A 13,466-nucleotide genomic window follows, 5' to 3' on the forward strand; every position below is an offset into this window, starting at 1 on the left:
TTAAAAGATAAGAAGCCAAATGATGAAATAAGTGGATAAGCCTGTCAGTAGATGAGGGGGATTATCAGAGGGTTTGATGTGAATAGATTCTCAGATCCTCTAATAGCAGGGAAGGAGAGAGTGAGAGCGCACAATTTTATGGTTAGGCAGGGATTTCACATCAGCAAATTTACTCGCAAATGAAGGTTGATGGTTTCACAAACTCTGGCTTTCAAGTAAACAGGCTTCAATTGCATTCATTTATTTTCATTCAGGGAAAACCATTCAAACAAAAGTGATAGCTTCAGAGGTTAGGGAAGTGATGACCAGTCAGAAAACCTTTTCAGTGGTGGGTTCCTCAATATGGAATGCCCTTCCAGGGAGGCTTGATTGGCAGCCCCACTGCTTTTATTTAGGCAACAGGTCCAATCACCTTTTATTCTCCAAGGCTTTTAACAGGCTATTGGCATGTCTTTTGTTTTTAGGGTCTCCTGCCTGCTTTTATGATTTTTGACTGTTTTTACTGCTGCAGGGTTTTTGAATTGCATTTTTAAAATTGAATTTTTTTGTGCAAATGTGTTTAATTGTGTCAACTGCCTAGGATACTATTTTATGGTAGAAAAATGACATAGCAATCAATTGGATGTATATTTTAAGAGCATTTAGTACCTATATTTCACATAGAAGCTCCTTAGCTTGTATATATCACATAGTTTTCAGAGCCACATGATCTATGTGATGTCACTAGGCCCATGTGCCTGAATGAGTCTGCCACAAAATCTCTATGGAGTGGATGGCCACTGAAAACACAGCATGGGTGGGCAGAGCAGTTGAAGTCTCTCCTCTTCTCTGCTTCCTCTTGCAAGTGCTTCTCTCCAGAAGCTTTTCTTCCAGTGGGACTCTGAAGCCAGAAATTACTCCTACTGGGAGAAAAATGGCTGGAGACAATCCGTTTCAGAGGGGATGAACACAGGCAGGGAAAGTATTGGGTCTACCTATGGCACTTTGAATTGCCCACACTATAGCGTTGCCAATTCTGACTGAAGTTGTTCCAGGACACTCCCCACCTCCCCCCCCAAAACCCCCAAACCAACATATATTTCTCTCTCTCACCATATCAAGCCATTAAAATCCCTAGTCTTATTTTTAATAGTCACTGAGAGATCAGTGCTGAGTCTGATAGATAAGTCTAGGCCAATCCAGGAACGTTGGCATGGCAATCCTGTCCTCCTTTCACTTTATACAAATGACCGAAGCAGTGTTATGCTGCTGTAACATCTAGTTTGCCCTTCATTATTTTAATTTCTTGGCTGCAGTTCTCGGCAGAATGGTTTTTAAGGAGAACCCTTTGTATATTAAAATGATTACAGTACCTAGTTACTGAATATTAGGTACTTTAAGAAGCAATGCTACATACCCACTTTATTAAATGGGGGATTGATGTTTGTGTGGGTGCAGTATATGCTATCAAGAATAGGTTCCAGGATGGGTCTACTTAAGGCAAACACCACATCATCTAAAGGCAGTTTTGAATCACTTATGCACAGCAGGGGCACATTTGCACTATTAATGTGTGTAAACACTGGTGCCGCTGTTATGGCTACCCCTCAAAGAATTATGGTATTTTGCAGCTTTCCAATAACTGGTTTATTGGTTAAAGCCCCTAATGGCTTGGGTCCAGGGTACTTAAGAGAGCGTCTTCTTTGTCATGAACCCTGCCTCCTATTAAGATCATCTGGGGCAGTCTGGTTACAATTGCCACTGGCTCATTTGGTGGTGACTTGGGACCAGGCCTCCTCTATGGCTACTCCAGAGCTTCAGAATAGGCTCTCTGTCAAAATAAGTGCAACTCCATCTCAGACTGCTTTTTAAAAGACGCTAAAGAGACATCGGTTTTCTTAGGTTTTTCACTGAAATTAATTTTAAATGGTTTGTTTTTACTAAAACCCTATGAAATTGTTTTAGAGATATGCATATCAGGTGGTATAGAAATAATGTGAAAGGGATTATTAAGGAGAATAAGCAGATTGCAGAGAAGCTGAATGAGTTCTTTGGATCTGTGTTCATAGACTGACCACATCCCTGCTCCGGAATTCAGCTTCTCAGGCTTGAAGGTTGAAGAATAGGACCAATATGAGATGATGAGAGAGGATGTTCTAAACTACCTTGAAAAACTAAAAATTAACAAATTGCCATGCCTGGAGAAGGAGGAGACGCAGATAGGAAGTGGCCATAGTGGGGTGGGGGGGATGCAGCACTGCAGCTGGTGGAGAGGGGAGAACGAGGTGGGGAGGGTGGTGGAGGTGGAAAAAGCAGGGCAGGGGGCTGGATTGGCCCGTGGGGGTTAGAGGCAGGGGAGAACTAGTGCGCAGATGCTCTGTGCTGGCCCGGCTAGTATAGAAGAATGGGCTTTGTTGAGGGAGAACCAGCATGGCTTCTGCAAGGGCAAGTCTTGCCTCACTAATCTTTTGGACTTCTCTGAGAGTGTCAACAGGCATGTGGATAAAGATGATCCGGTTGACATAGTATACTTGGCCTTCCAAAAGCTTTTGACAGAGTTCCCCACCAAAGGCTCTTGAGTAAACTTTGTAGTCATGGGATAAGGGAACAGGTTCATGTGTGGCTTGGTAACTGGTAGAAGGAGAGGAAACAGAGGGTAGGAATAAATGGACAGTTTTCACAATGAAGTGAAGTAAGAAGTGGGGTCCCCCATGGATCTGTACTGGGCCAGTGCTCTTGCACTTGTTCATAAAGGATCTAGAAGTTGAGGTAAGCAACAAAGTGGCCAAACGCTAAACTATTTAGGGTAGTGAAATCCAAAACAGATTGTGTGGAGCTCCAAAAGGATCTCTCCAAACAGTTCTGGTCACCATATCTTGAGAAGGACATTGTAGAACTGGAAAAGGTACAGAAGAGGGCAACCAAGATGTGGAGGCAAGTCTCACAATCAGCGGTGGGGGCTGTGGGGATTGGGGGCCACGTGGCCCCCGGAAGTTCCAGGATGCCCCACGCAAGCGCTTGGGGCATGCTGGAGAGACCATTGAGCCAGGGAGGCTGCTTGCAGCCTCCCGACTGGGGGTATCCTCATGTGTTGCCGCAGCGTGACAATACACGATCAGGAAGCCCAAGTTAGTGGAGCTTTCGCTCCACTAATCTGGGCTAAGGGGAGGGCTACTGTTGCAGGTTAGCGGACATGTAATATAGCTAGTATAATTATTTGATTAAACGTGATTGTTCATATCATAGTTCTATAGCCTACATGTATAACTGAATGAAGTATTGATGTTGATAAGGGGAATTGCTCCTGCTTCAAGGATTGTCAGCAAACCTAATAGAATGATTTACTTCTGGTTAAACAAATGATAAAAGGAACTCTGTGTGTGTGTTTGAAAGAGTGCATGAGTAGGCAAAATACCAGCCCCTAAAACATGGTAAAATGTTGGGAGAGAAATGCAGATGACCCCAAAGGACCAGAGAAAACTGGATAAAATGCCGAACACAGCAGGAAAGGAGTTGCTTGGAAAACAAGGACTAAGGTTGATCCTAGGATCAGACGGATGTAAACATGGAACAGCAAACAAGCTTCAAAGGCAGGCGACCCTTCTTAAAGTCAGGCATCAACAGAGGTTTTCTCTGAGAAGCACCAAAGATTGTGGGGGCCCCAGCTTCTCCCAGCACCCCATTAAAGAACTGATCACCTTTAATTGGGGCTGGTAAGTATGCATGTGTGAGTGAAAGAACTATAGTTTAGCTAATATTTAGAGTGTAACAATAAACTGATGAACTAAATCCAGCTGGTGTCCGGGATCTGTTTTCTTTTTGGGACTTGTATTAGCCTATCCGAAGTAATACTCCTAATTAAAGATGACCCCCTTAATAATTGGTCACATAGCCACCAGGGAACCACCGGGCTCACCTGCAAGCCTGCTGGTTCTCACAATGACTGGAAAACGGGCTAAAGGAGTTTAGCCCACTTTTCAGTAATTGTGAGAATACCCTAGTTCAGTGGCCTGGAGCACCTTCCTTATGAGGCAAGGCTACAGCATCTGGGGCTTTCTAGTTAGAGGTGTCTAAGGAGAGAAATGATAGAGGTGTAAACACTTATGCATGGAGTAGAGAGAGGGGACAAAGAAAAAAAAATTCTTTCTCTCTCACAACACTAGAACCAGGGGTCATCAAATGAAACTGAAGGCCAGGAAATTTAGGACCAACAAAAGGAAGTACTTTTTCACACAGCACATAATCTACAGAATTCTATGCAATGGGAAGTGGTTATGGCCACTAGCTTGGATGACTTTAAAAGGGACTTAGACAAATTCATGGAGCATAGGTCTAACAATGGCTACTAGTCTGTTGGCTATAGGCTACTTCCAGCCTCAGAGGCAAGATGCCTCCACCAAATGCCAGTTGCAGGGGAGCAACAGCAAGAGATGGCATGCCCTCAACTCTTGCCTGCGGGCTTTTCAAAGGCTTCTGGTGGGCCACTGTGTGAAACATGATGCTGGGCTGGATAGGTCTTGGGCCTGATCCTACAGGGCTGTTCTTATGTTCTTAAATAAATATGCAAAGTTTTCAAAGTGGCTTACACAGAAACATAAATAAAATGGTTCCCTGTCCCCAGGGGGCTCACAGTTTAAAAATAAATGTAAGGGAGACACCAGCAACAACTACGGGGGAGGGAGGGGATACTGTGCTGTGGCTAGCACACTTCTCAGTCAAAAAAGCAAGAAAAATACCTAAACACAAGTACCTACTTAAATAAAACATTTAACAACCACATTACCTGTTCTAATTTAATGGGTCTCTTCAAGTGATGAAGCCAGGTGAACAGTGAGGTTCACTTGGCTTCATCACTTTTTTTTTTTTTTGATGCCAGGTAAAGACCTTTTTGTTCACACAGGAGGCCTTTTAGATTTGGGTTTATAAATGCAGGTTTTCAGATTTATTCTGATTTTTAACTAATTTTAAAATGAATTTTTAGGCTGCTTTGTATTTTCTTTTCTTTTTACTTTTGTTTGTTTTTATTGTTTTAATCCTCTGTTATGAGCCTCCCAGAGAACAAGTTTTTATGGGGTGGCTAACAAAGTTTATTATTTATTTATTAACAACCATTCAGAAGTCAAACTAAGCAACTCCCCCCCCCATTCAGTACTAATAATATTATGATAGCAATTCAATAATTTGAATTACTGAAAAAATAATTTAGTCTAAGTTTCTTGCTCTAAAGTGTTGCCTGCTAGAGTGTGTTGTGCGGGATGATGGACAAGGGCAGGCAAGCAAACAAAGTAAAATATTAAATGGGGAGGTGGCTGTGGGGATGAAAGAGAAGGGTGTTACTGAGTACCTGTTCCAGTTTAATGGGTCTCTTCAAAAGTTATGGCCACAGATAGTGTTTATTTCCATTTAGGTAGGCATCAAGTTCTCCTAGATGATTTTCACATAGCACTTACCTTTAAAAACTGAACTTTGTCCCCTTTCCCCACACTCCATCTCTGCTTTTTGAGTAGGACTTCTAGGCAGGTAGTGCAACTCTCTTTTTAGAAGTCAAATAACTTACCTGCATAGATATTTGTCAGTTATCACTCTCCTATTTTAAGGTGCTCAGAGCAATATTGTAGCCTCACAACAACCCTGAGAGCATGTTGGGTAGGGAGATATTGACTTGCCCAGAACAATGTTCTGGTGGGCTTCACAGCCAAGTGGAAATCCGAACCTCAGTTTTCCACTGCACCATGTTGCCTCTCAGAGAGTCTTGTAACCTATGCAACACATTTAAATCAGTTTCATCTTCATTGCTTGTCCCAAAGCCTCCAGGTAACTATGGTTATAATTGTGCTGGGAGTTCTTGGTTTGAGATCTCTTGGACTCTGGCCCAGGATTCCTTGGTAGGGAGTTGTTACACTTTCATGTTGTTCAATATATGCTTGAGTTCATGTTAGAGCAGGTTTCCTACCACTGCTCCCTCTTACAGAAGTCCCATTGCCAAATATATCAATATAATATAATATATACCAATGGGTAGTGGACAGTTTTTAAAGAAGTAGTCTCTGGCCCATGAAAATATAGGTCCCAACTTGTAAAGTCTTTAAGGTGCCATGCTGGGCTCTTGTTTTTGATGCAGCAAATTGGTATTGCTACTTCTCTAGAATTTTCTTCAGTCATTTAGAATAATAGAATTCTAGAGGAGAAAGGCATCTTGGAGGTCTTCTATCTAGTCCAGCCTCCTGCTCAGTGCATGTAACTGTCACAGCATCTCTGGCAGACAGCCTGTCCAACCACTGAATACTTCCAAGGAAAGGGAGCCCACCACTGCACCAGGCATTCTGTTGCAGTCCCAAGCCACTTACAGCTAGGAAATACTTCTTAAAGTCTAGTCTAATTATAATTGATGTATTTGCTCTACATGTCTGTTTTAACATGGAGAAAATCAGAATGTGAGCTTTTGGAGGGCAGGGGTCCATCTTTTCTTTGGTATAACTGAAAAACAAAACAGCCCTTATTAATTCATCATCCAGCACAAGCAAGACAACAGGTTTTCCTTGAAATCCCACTAACCATGCTTCCTAGGATGTAAAACTTAATTCCTTTAGCCCAATAGGGCTTACTATCTATTATGATTTGTCACAAGAAATCTGCTAGTCTTTATAATGCCACAAAATTCTTTGTTTTTTGTTCCTTCTTAAATGTGGATCTTACTTCCAAGGAAGGGACCTGTAATCCTTACTGTAGGGTAGGAGAGGTATTTCTTTGTTTTATATGTCCCAGATGTTCTGCTGCTTTGTTTTGGAATCATTTGTGGCCTTCGGCTGTCAACAGTAAAGTTTATCCACTTGGAAGTAAGAAGCACCGCAGAACTCAGTGGGAAGACGCATGCAATTAGGCTGCACCCGCGCTCTAAGGCCGCAGTCTTACGTCTCGTTAGCTGGGAGAGTGGCCTGCTGAATTTAGCAGTGGGACTTACTTCAAAGCAAACATGCTTTTTAGGACTGCGTTTTAGGGCATGCCATCCGATCTTTGCTATATCAGGCTGCTGCTGCTGCTGCTGAAAGTGATCGGGGCGAAAGGGAGGAGGAGCACACGCAACGAGGAAGGGGGACGTGAAAAATAACGCTGTCTGTGTCCTCCTTTCCTGCCTTGAGTGCCTTCCACTGTTGGTCATGTGCAGTCCAGTGGCACACATGCTCACTGGCTCTGCCCTCAGAGGATGCGCAGACGGGAAAGGGACGGAATTTTGTCTAGGCTGGAATCGGGCTCTTGCATCTGGGCGGGGGGACTAGGAGCGAGGAGGCGCGTTTCACTTTGTTTTGACTGGAGGAGGAGGAGACTTTCCCTTTCTTCTTTGCGGACTGACTGCAGGCGAGGGAGGATCGACAGCCAGCCAGTCCTTTTGCTTTTCCACCCCTCCCCTCGCTCCCAGAAGGCGGGAGAAGCAGCCCTTCGCTTCTCTTTCAGTGGTGCTAGCCGCGTGGATGGGCGGGCGCAGGAGGCGGGCGTGGACTGGGACAACAGTAATAGCCCCAAGCAAGATCCGCAGCGGCGGAGCTGCTGTTGAGGAGGGTCGCACTGGGCAGTTTTGCAATGCTCTCGGGATGCGATTAATGAATGATTACGGCAAGATCCCTGGACGCCGTCTCGTCCAACGGCCCGTTTCACTGGCTTCGAGCCGGGTGTTGCCGCAGGAAAGAAAAAGCACCCTCGCAGCCTAAGCTAGCATGTTTACTCAGAAGTGAGCCCTACCGTCCGAGTTCAGTGTGACTTACTCCAAAGTAAATGTGCACAGGATTGCAATCTTCTCAATCCAAGGGTTGCAGCCTCCTCAGCGGTTCTCCTGGGGGTCTCCCTTGTGCCTTAAAAGGCCGCCAGGCCGCCTTGTGGACTGCAAACGTGGATCTCCTTGCCCCAGCTGCGACTACTTCTGGCCTCATGGAGAAGCCAAGTGCCGACGAGCCGTTCTCTCACCCCTTGGAACCCGAAGACGAGCCGCAAACTTGCAAGGTGGCGGCGGAGAAGCGCTTCAAACTGTGGTACGTGGGCTGGTCGTGCCTGGACAGGCGCACCACGCTGCCCATGTTGCCTTGGCTGATGGCGGAGATCCGACGACGCAGCCAAAAGCAAGAGCCCAGCGCTGTGCCTGCACGAGAAGTGCTGCTGCTGCTGGGCTCGCCCAACCTGCGCTGCGTCCCGACCACCAGCCCAGCCGCTGCTGGCAGTGCGGCCAACCCGGCCGTGTTCATCTTTGAGCACAAAGCGCAGCACATCTCCCGCTTCATCCACAACAGCCACGACCTCACTTACTTCGCCTATCTGATCAAGGCGCAGCCCGATAACCCTGAGTCCCAGATGGCCTGCCACGTCTTCAAGGCCACCGACCCCAACCAGGCAAGTCAACGCCCAGGCGGAGGGGCTGGGGGTTGTTAGCAGGGACCGTGAAGTTCCTGCGCATTGTACAGTGCCTAGTGCACATGGGCGCACGAAATGTGGGGCAGCCGTAGCTCTAACGTTGCTCTCTACAGTTTTGCACGTGCCTCTTTCTCGTTGTCTCCCGAAGGAATGCAGAGTATCAGACCTGGACCACCAGGCAGGGAGACCCCGGTTTAAATCTCTGCTCAGAACGAAATCCAACTCGCTAACTATCCTTATTTATCTCTCAGTCTGACCGACCTCACAGGTTAAGATGCATGTGAGATTGAAATCCTGAGAGGGTCAACCATGTAGCCTGCCCAAGGTTATTTTGAAATGCTATACTCCCCTGTTGCAGCCCCACCCTGTGCATATGGGCCTTCCTCTCAGATAAGTGTGTACAGGATTGTAACCCCCAAGTGTTTATTTTTATGACCAATAAGGATGCCTTGTGGGAAAGGAGAGAGCTCCTCCCTGATTGCAAATGCCTGAATGCAAACTCCTTCTCTTCTTATGCTGTTCCTGTTTTAAACAATTATTTCCTTGGTACTGCTTTCTTGTAAGGTAGTCTATTGAGGCTGAAGACTCGTGCACGCTCTGGAGTAAGTTCCTCTGCATTCAAGTGGTGTACCATGCTCAAGGCCTCTGGGCTGTTCACTGCACCACACTTCTCCCTCTCTTCAAATATTTGGGTACTGGCCTGGGTGGGGAAGGGACAGCAGCCTCCCCAGTTCTGTCTTGCTCACTCCAAACAGTGTGTTGCAGGCTAATAGCATACACACTTAGGCTGTCGGGGCATAATATGACTCGCTTGGCTTGGGTTCACAGGAAGCTGGTTACCAATTTAGCTTTTATGCTAGTCCTGCATGATGGCGCACACACCCCCTATCATGATTTTAGAAAGCAACTCAAAGTATATGCCTCTTGTTTTTCAGCTGCACTGTGCAAATTGCCTTGTGGTTTTTAGCTCATTTATCCTTGCAACAGCGGTATGCAGTTGTATTTCCCATTTACAGGTAGTGGTGATAGGCTGGGCCTGCCCAAACTATCTGTAGCTGAAGTGGGATTTGGACAGGACTCCAAGGCTAACACTAATCTGTCAGTCTTCAGATCAGAGTGAGCAGTAGATGGTTTAAAATGTATGAGGTTGTCTCTCCTGCAGGGTATCGTGAAAGGTACATTTTTGTAAGGAGACCTGCAATGTGAGGAAGTCCTAGAGCCAGTTGTTCAGAAATATCACTGACTTGGGAGGAAAGGGTTGCCCAGATGTCCCTTTCCATTAATCCAGCCCTCAGAGTGGAATTGATTCATAGACAAGACACTTCTGTGAAGGGGTAATGGTCTACTCTAGAAGGGTGTCTCTACCATAGGGTATAATACTGAAGGTAATTTCCAATAGGGCAATATGATCGGAGGCAGCAGTCTTAAGCATGCTTATTTGAAGTCAGTGGAACTTGCTTCAGAAGAAAGATGCGTAGGATTGGGCTGTAGATATAATAGGCGAAGGAAGAAATGGATATCTAAACTCATTATCATTTGAGTCTTTATGTCTGTCTAGTACTCTAGGGATAGTGCTGAAAACTGGGGTGTTTCCAGAGGCTGGTTCTGCATCTGTTGAAGTACGTGGGAGAACATAACTTTCTAGTAACTCACAGGGATATAAATTTCTGTTGATGTACATCCAGTTAATTTAAGAAAAAAGCTAGGTTACATTTTCAACTTACACTGGAGTAATGTTGTTAATGCCAGTGCAGTTGCTCTGGCACACATGGTTTGAGAACTGCAGCTAATGCTTTTCCTGAATTCTGTTTTCTATACAATATAAAATAAGCCATGCAAGTCCTATGACACTGCATGAGTGAAGGAACTTTGGATAATGCTGTTCTCTGTTCCTCACTAGGAATTGGTCAGTGGGAGTCTAAATGGGGCAGTCAGGTGGGGGAAGAGAGAAAAATAGGATGAGTTTTGCAAAGAGGTTCCCTTTTTAACATGGTGGTTCTCTTAGACTTAGCAACTGTCCCTATTTACTCCAAGATAGCATTCCTTGCAGTGGCTATCGCTGGTGTCTCCCTTATGTTGGGTTTTTAGTTTGAGCCCTTTTGGGACTCTATTTTTTTTTTTTTTTTTTTTGCTGTATAAACATGTTGTGAATCTTTTTGTTGGAAAGCAGCATACAAATATTCTAAATTCAGTGACTGAGTTTATTTGATCCTAACTTAGTACTTAAAACAAGTTAAAGCTCATGAGTAGTTCTATTGAAATTAATAGGACAAATTGATTATGTTGGGACAAGTAATTTAGTCTGGATGTCAGCCATAATCTAAATACAAAGCACTTATCTATTTTCACTGCACCTCAGCAATAAAGTATCTTACAGTTGCAACAGTGTGGAAGAAAACTAGTCATATTGGACATGAATTCCTTCAGAACTTTGTTCTCCCAGTAAAATCTTTAAGAGCATTTTGTAATAATGAAGCCTCACGTAAATGCTAATATTATAAATATTCACTCTCTGCTGCCCGAAACACCTGCCTGGCTTGGTGTGGCGCATCTTGGCTTTATAGTACTTAATCTGTATTCAGTACTCTGGTTCTACTCCAACATGGTATTTTCAGTTCTGTTCTCCAAAGCTCTCTGCCATCACATTCCCCCACATTCTAATAGGGTCCAAGAGCATGGTTTGTGGACACAGCCACCTTGCTAAAGCTAAGCAGTTCTAGTCTGGTCAGTGCCTGGACCAGTACCTGGGAACCCCATGTAAGTCACCTTCAGTTCCATGATGGAAGAGCGGTGGCATATAAATGGAATAAACAAACACAGCCTTGCCCTACGTCCCAGCTTTCATATTGCATCATAGAGTTGGAGCATTTAGACAGCTCCAAGTAGACAGAAAAAGCCCAAATCTGGCCAACATTTGCTTATGGATCTTGACGATAAACTCTTAAAATGAGAACTCCAATCTAGTGTCTTCTTTCACAGTAAAGGCACCATAATGGCTGACTTGGTGCTTTCAGATGTTTGGAGAAGGAGGGACAGAGGAAGCAGAAGTGCTTTCCATGGGGATGTTGGGGTGCATTCAATTTGTTTCCCATGAATGGAATACAGAAGAATAGGAGGCACTAGTTTTCCTTCCCTTGTTCACTTTTCAGAATGTTTGAAGTAGGTCTCAGATGATTGCACTGAGTGTCGAGTGTTCTGTGGCCTCATGATCTGGAGACACTAGTTCTGTGCAGACAGTACCAAAGTATGGAGGCTATCCTTTGGTATAGCCTTCATGAGAGAATGCCTTTATGCCCTGTCCTCATGCCAGTCTGCTCATTAGTCATCCCCACTGTTCCAAAGAACAATGTTCGAGGTCACACAAGCTATATTTGGAGAGAGAGTCTCCCAGTAATACAAAACTACACATCATAAGACGACTTTCTGAGAGTTCAGCATTTTTTCTTCCTCAGGTAAACTCTGTACTTGGGTATAGTGTGGGGCAGGGCTAACAAGCATGTCGGTGTGAGAGTGGGGCTTGCTGCCATACTCTTTTGGAAACTGTACTGACTGACATACAGGTTCTGTGCTTTGATAACAGCTGAACAGGGCTAATGTCTCTTTAGCATGAGTCCTTCTTACTTTTAGTGAGCTTTGTATTTCCTGCTTCTGAATCGATTTTTCATGTGGAAAGTTGCTTCAGGGTATGTGCAGAAAGCAGCTTTCTGAACCCTTATCTGTATCTGTGCTCTAGACTGCACACATGGGAGAAGGGAAAATAACTAACTTTAAAAAATAATAGTTCTGGCTCATGGTGTAACTCTTACGCTACTGTTTGGCATCATGTTACTTAGCTATTGCCAGTATGTGTCTCTCTTGGTTGACACATGCTTCTGCAGAAAAGCTGCATCTAACCAGCAGGTCTAGCTTTATAAGCTGTCTAGAAGAGACCCCACCTGGGGACCATATATAAGGCATTCTGAACTCTTTGGAGGAAGATACAAGTCCTGGATATCAGTTGTTAATACACAGAGGATTATAAATCTAGGCACCTAGTATAGAACATTGGAAGCTGCCTTATACCGAGTTAGACTTTGGTCCATCTGGTTCAGTATTGTTTACTGTGACTTACAGTGGCTCTCCAGGGTTTCAGGCAGGAGTCTTTCCCACCCCTAACTGAAGATGCCAAGGAGTGAATGTCGGACCTTCTGCATGGAAGCATGCAGATGCTGTTCCACTGAGCTATGGCCCTATCCCCTACAGCAGGGCTATTTAACTTCAGCCCTCCTGCAAATGTTGGCCTACAACTCCATCATCCCTGACTGGTGGCTGGAGATGCTGGGAGTTGGAGTCCAAAGCCAGCTGAAGGGATGAAATTGGAGGCACTCGGGGAATATCTTATAGCACTCATATTTAGTCTCCCATTCAAATGCAAACCAAGGTGGACCCTGCTTAGCAAAGGGGACATTTCATGCTCAATACCAGAAGTCCAGGTCTCTCTGATAGCCAATGATGTTGAGTAAACTGGACTTGGCACCTGGATTGCTATCTCCTTTCTGGCTGTTAAGGTTTGCAACTTCTGCTCCTGGTAATACCTACCTACCCCTTTCCACTTCACACAGGATGACAGTGGTAGTTTTGTAGTCATAGCTGCCTGCCATGTATAGTCATTGGGACAGGGAAAATATGGAATGAAATGGCAGGTTCCTGGGTGCATGTTCCTCTTTAAAACCATCATAGGCATGGGTTTCCAGTTTTACATCCTGGTAGTGAAGAACAGGCAGCTTGCAAAGATGAGAGCTTATTTGTGAATATTCCCTAAATGTTTCAGAGAGAATGGTCAACTAACTGCACAGCAAGACTGTAGCCATTTCAAACAACTTGACTTTTAATCCCAGTTGGGGAAAAAACTATTTAAAGCAAGCTGATCATCCTTGGGAAGAAGATTAAATGCCTGCTTCCTCTGTTTTATTTCCTCTTAAGATCTTGCTGAAGTAGCTTTGGCTAAGGAAATATAAGTAAAGTGCGTGAACATTAAATCAGTGCTAGAAAAAAAAATCGTATTCTTAAGTGACATGTATTACTTTATCATTACTTTTATGTGTTGC

At 44.5% G+C, this 13,466-nt stretch overlaps 1 protein-coding gene across 4 annotated transcripts in view; it reads left to right on the plus strand.

The window, feature by feature from the left end:
* The first annotated feature begins 7,284 nt into the window (after positions 1–7,284).
* TBC1D4 (TBC1 domain family member 4) overlaps positions 7,285–13,466 on the plus strand; it is a 152,457-nt gene continuing 146,275 nt past the window's right edge. For 2 of the 4 annotated variants that reach the window (XM_053307475.1, XM_053307476.1), the window contains exon 1: positions 7,285–8,358. In XM_053307475.1, the coding sequence (XP_053163450.1) occupies positions 7,750–8,358 (609 nt within the window). In that variant the 5' untranslated portion in view covers positions 7,285–7,749. The remainder of the gene's footprint in view (positions 8,359–13,466) is intronic. The other 2 variants (XM_053307477.1, XM_053307478.1) reach the window with 1 other exon arrangement.

Source organism: Hemicordylus capensis, chromosome 3 (genome assembly GCF_027244095.1).
Source record: "Hemicordylus capensis ecotype Gifberg chromosome 3, rHemCap1.1.pri, whole genome shotgun sequence".
NCBI classification, from domain to species: domain Eukaryota; kingdom Metazoa; phylum Chordata; class Lepidosauria; order Squamata; family Cordylidae; genus Hemicordylus; species Hemicordylus capensis.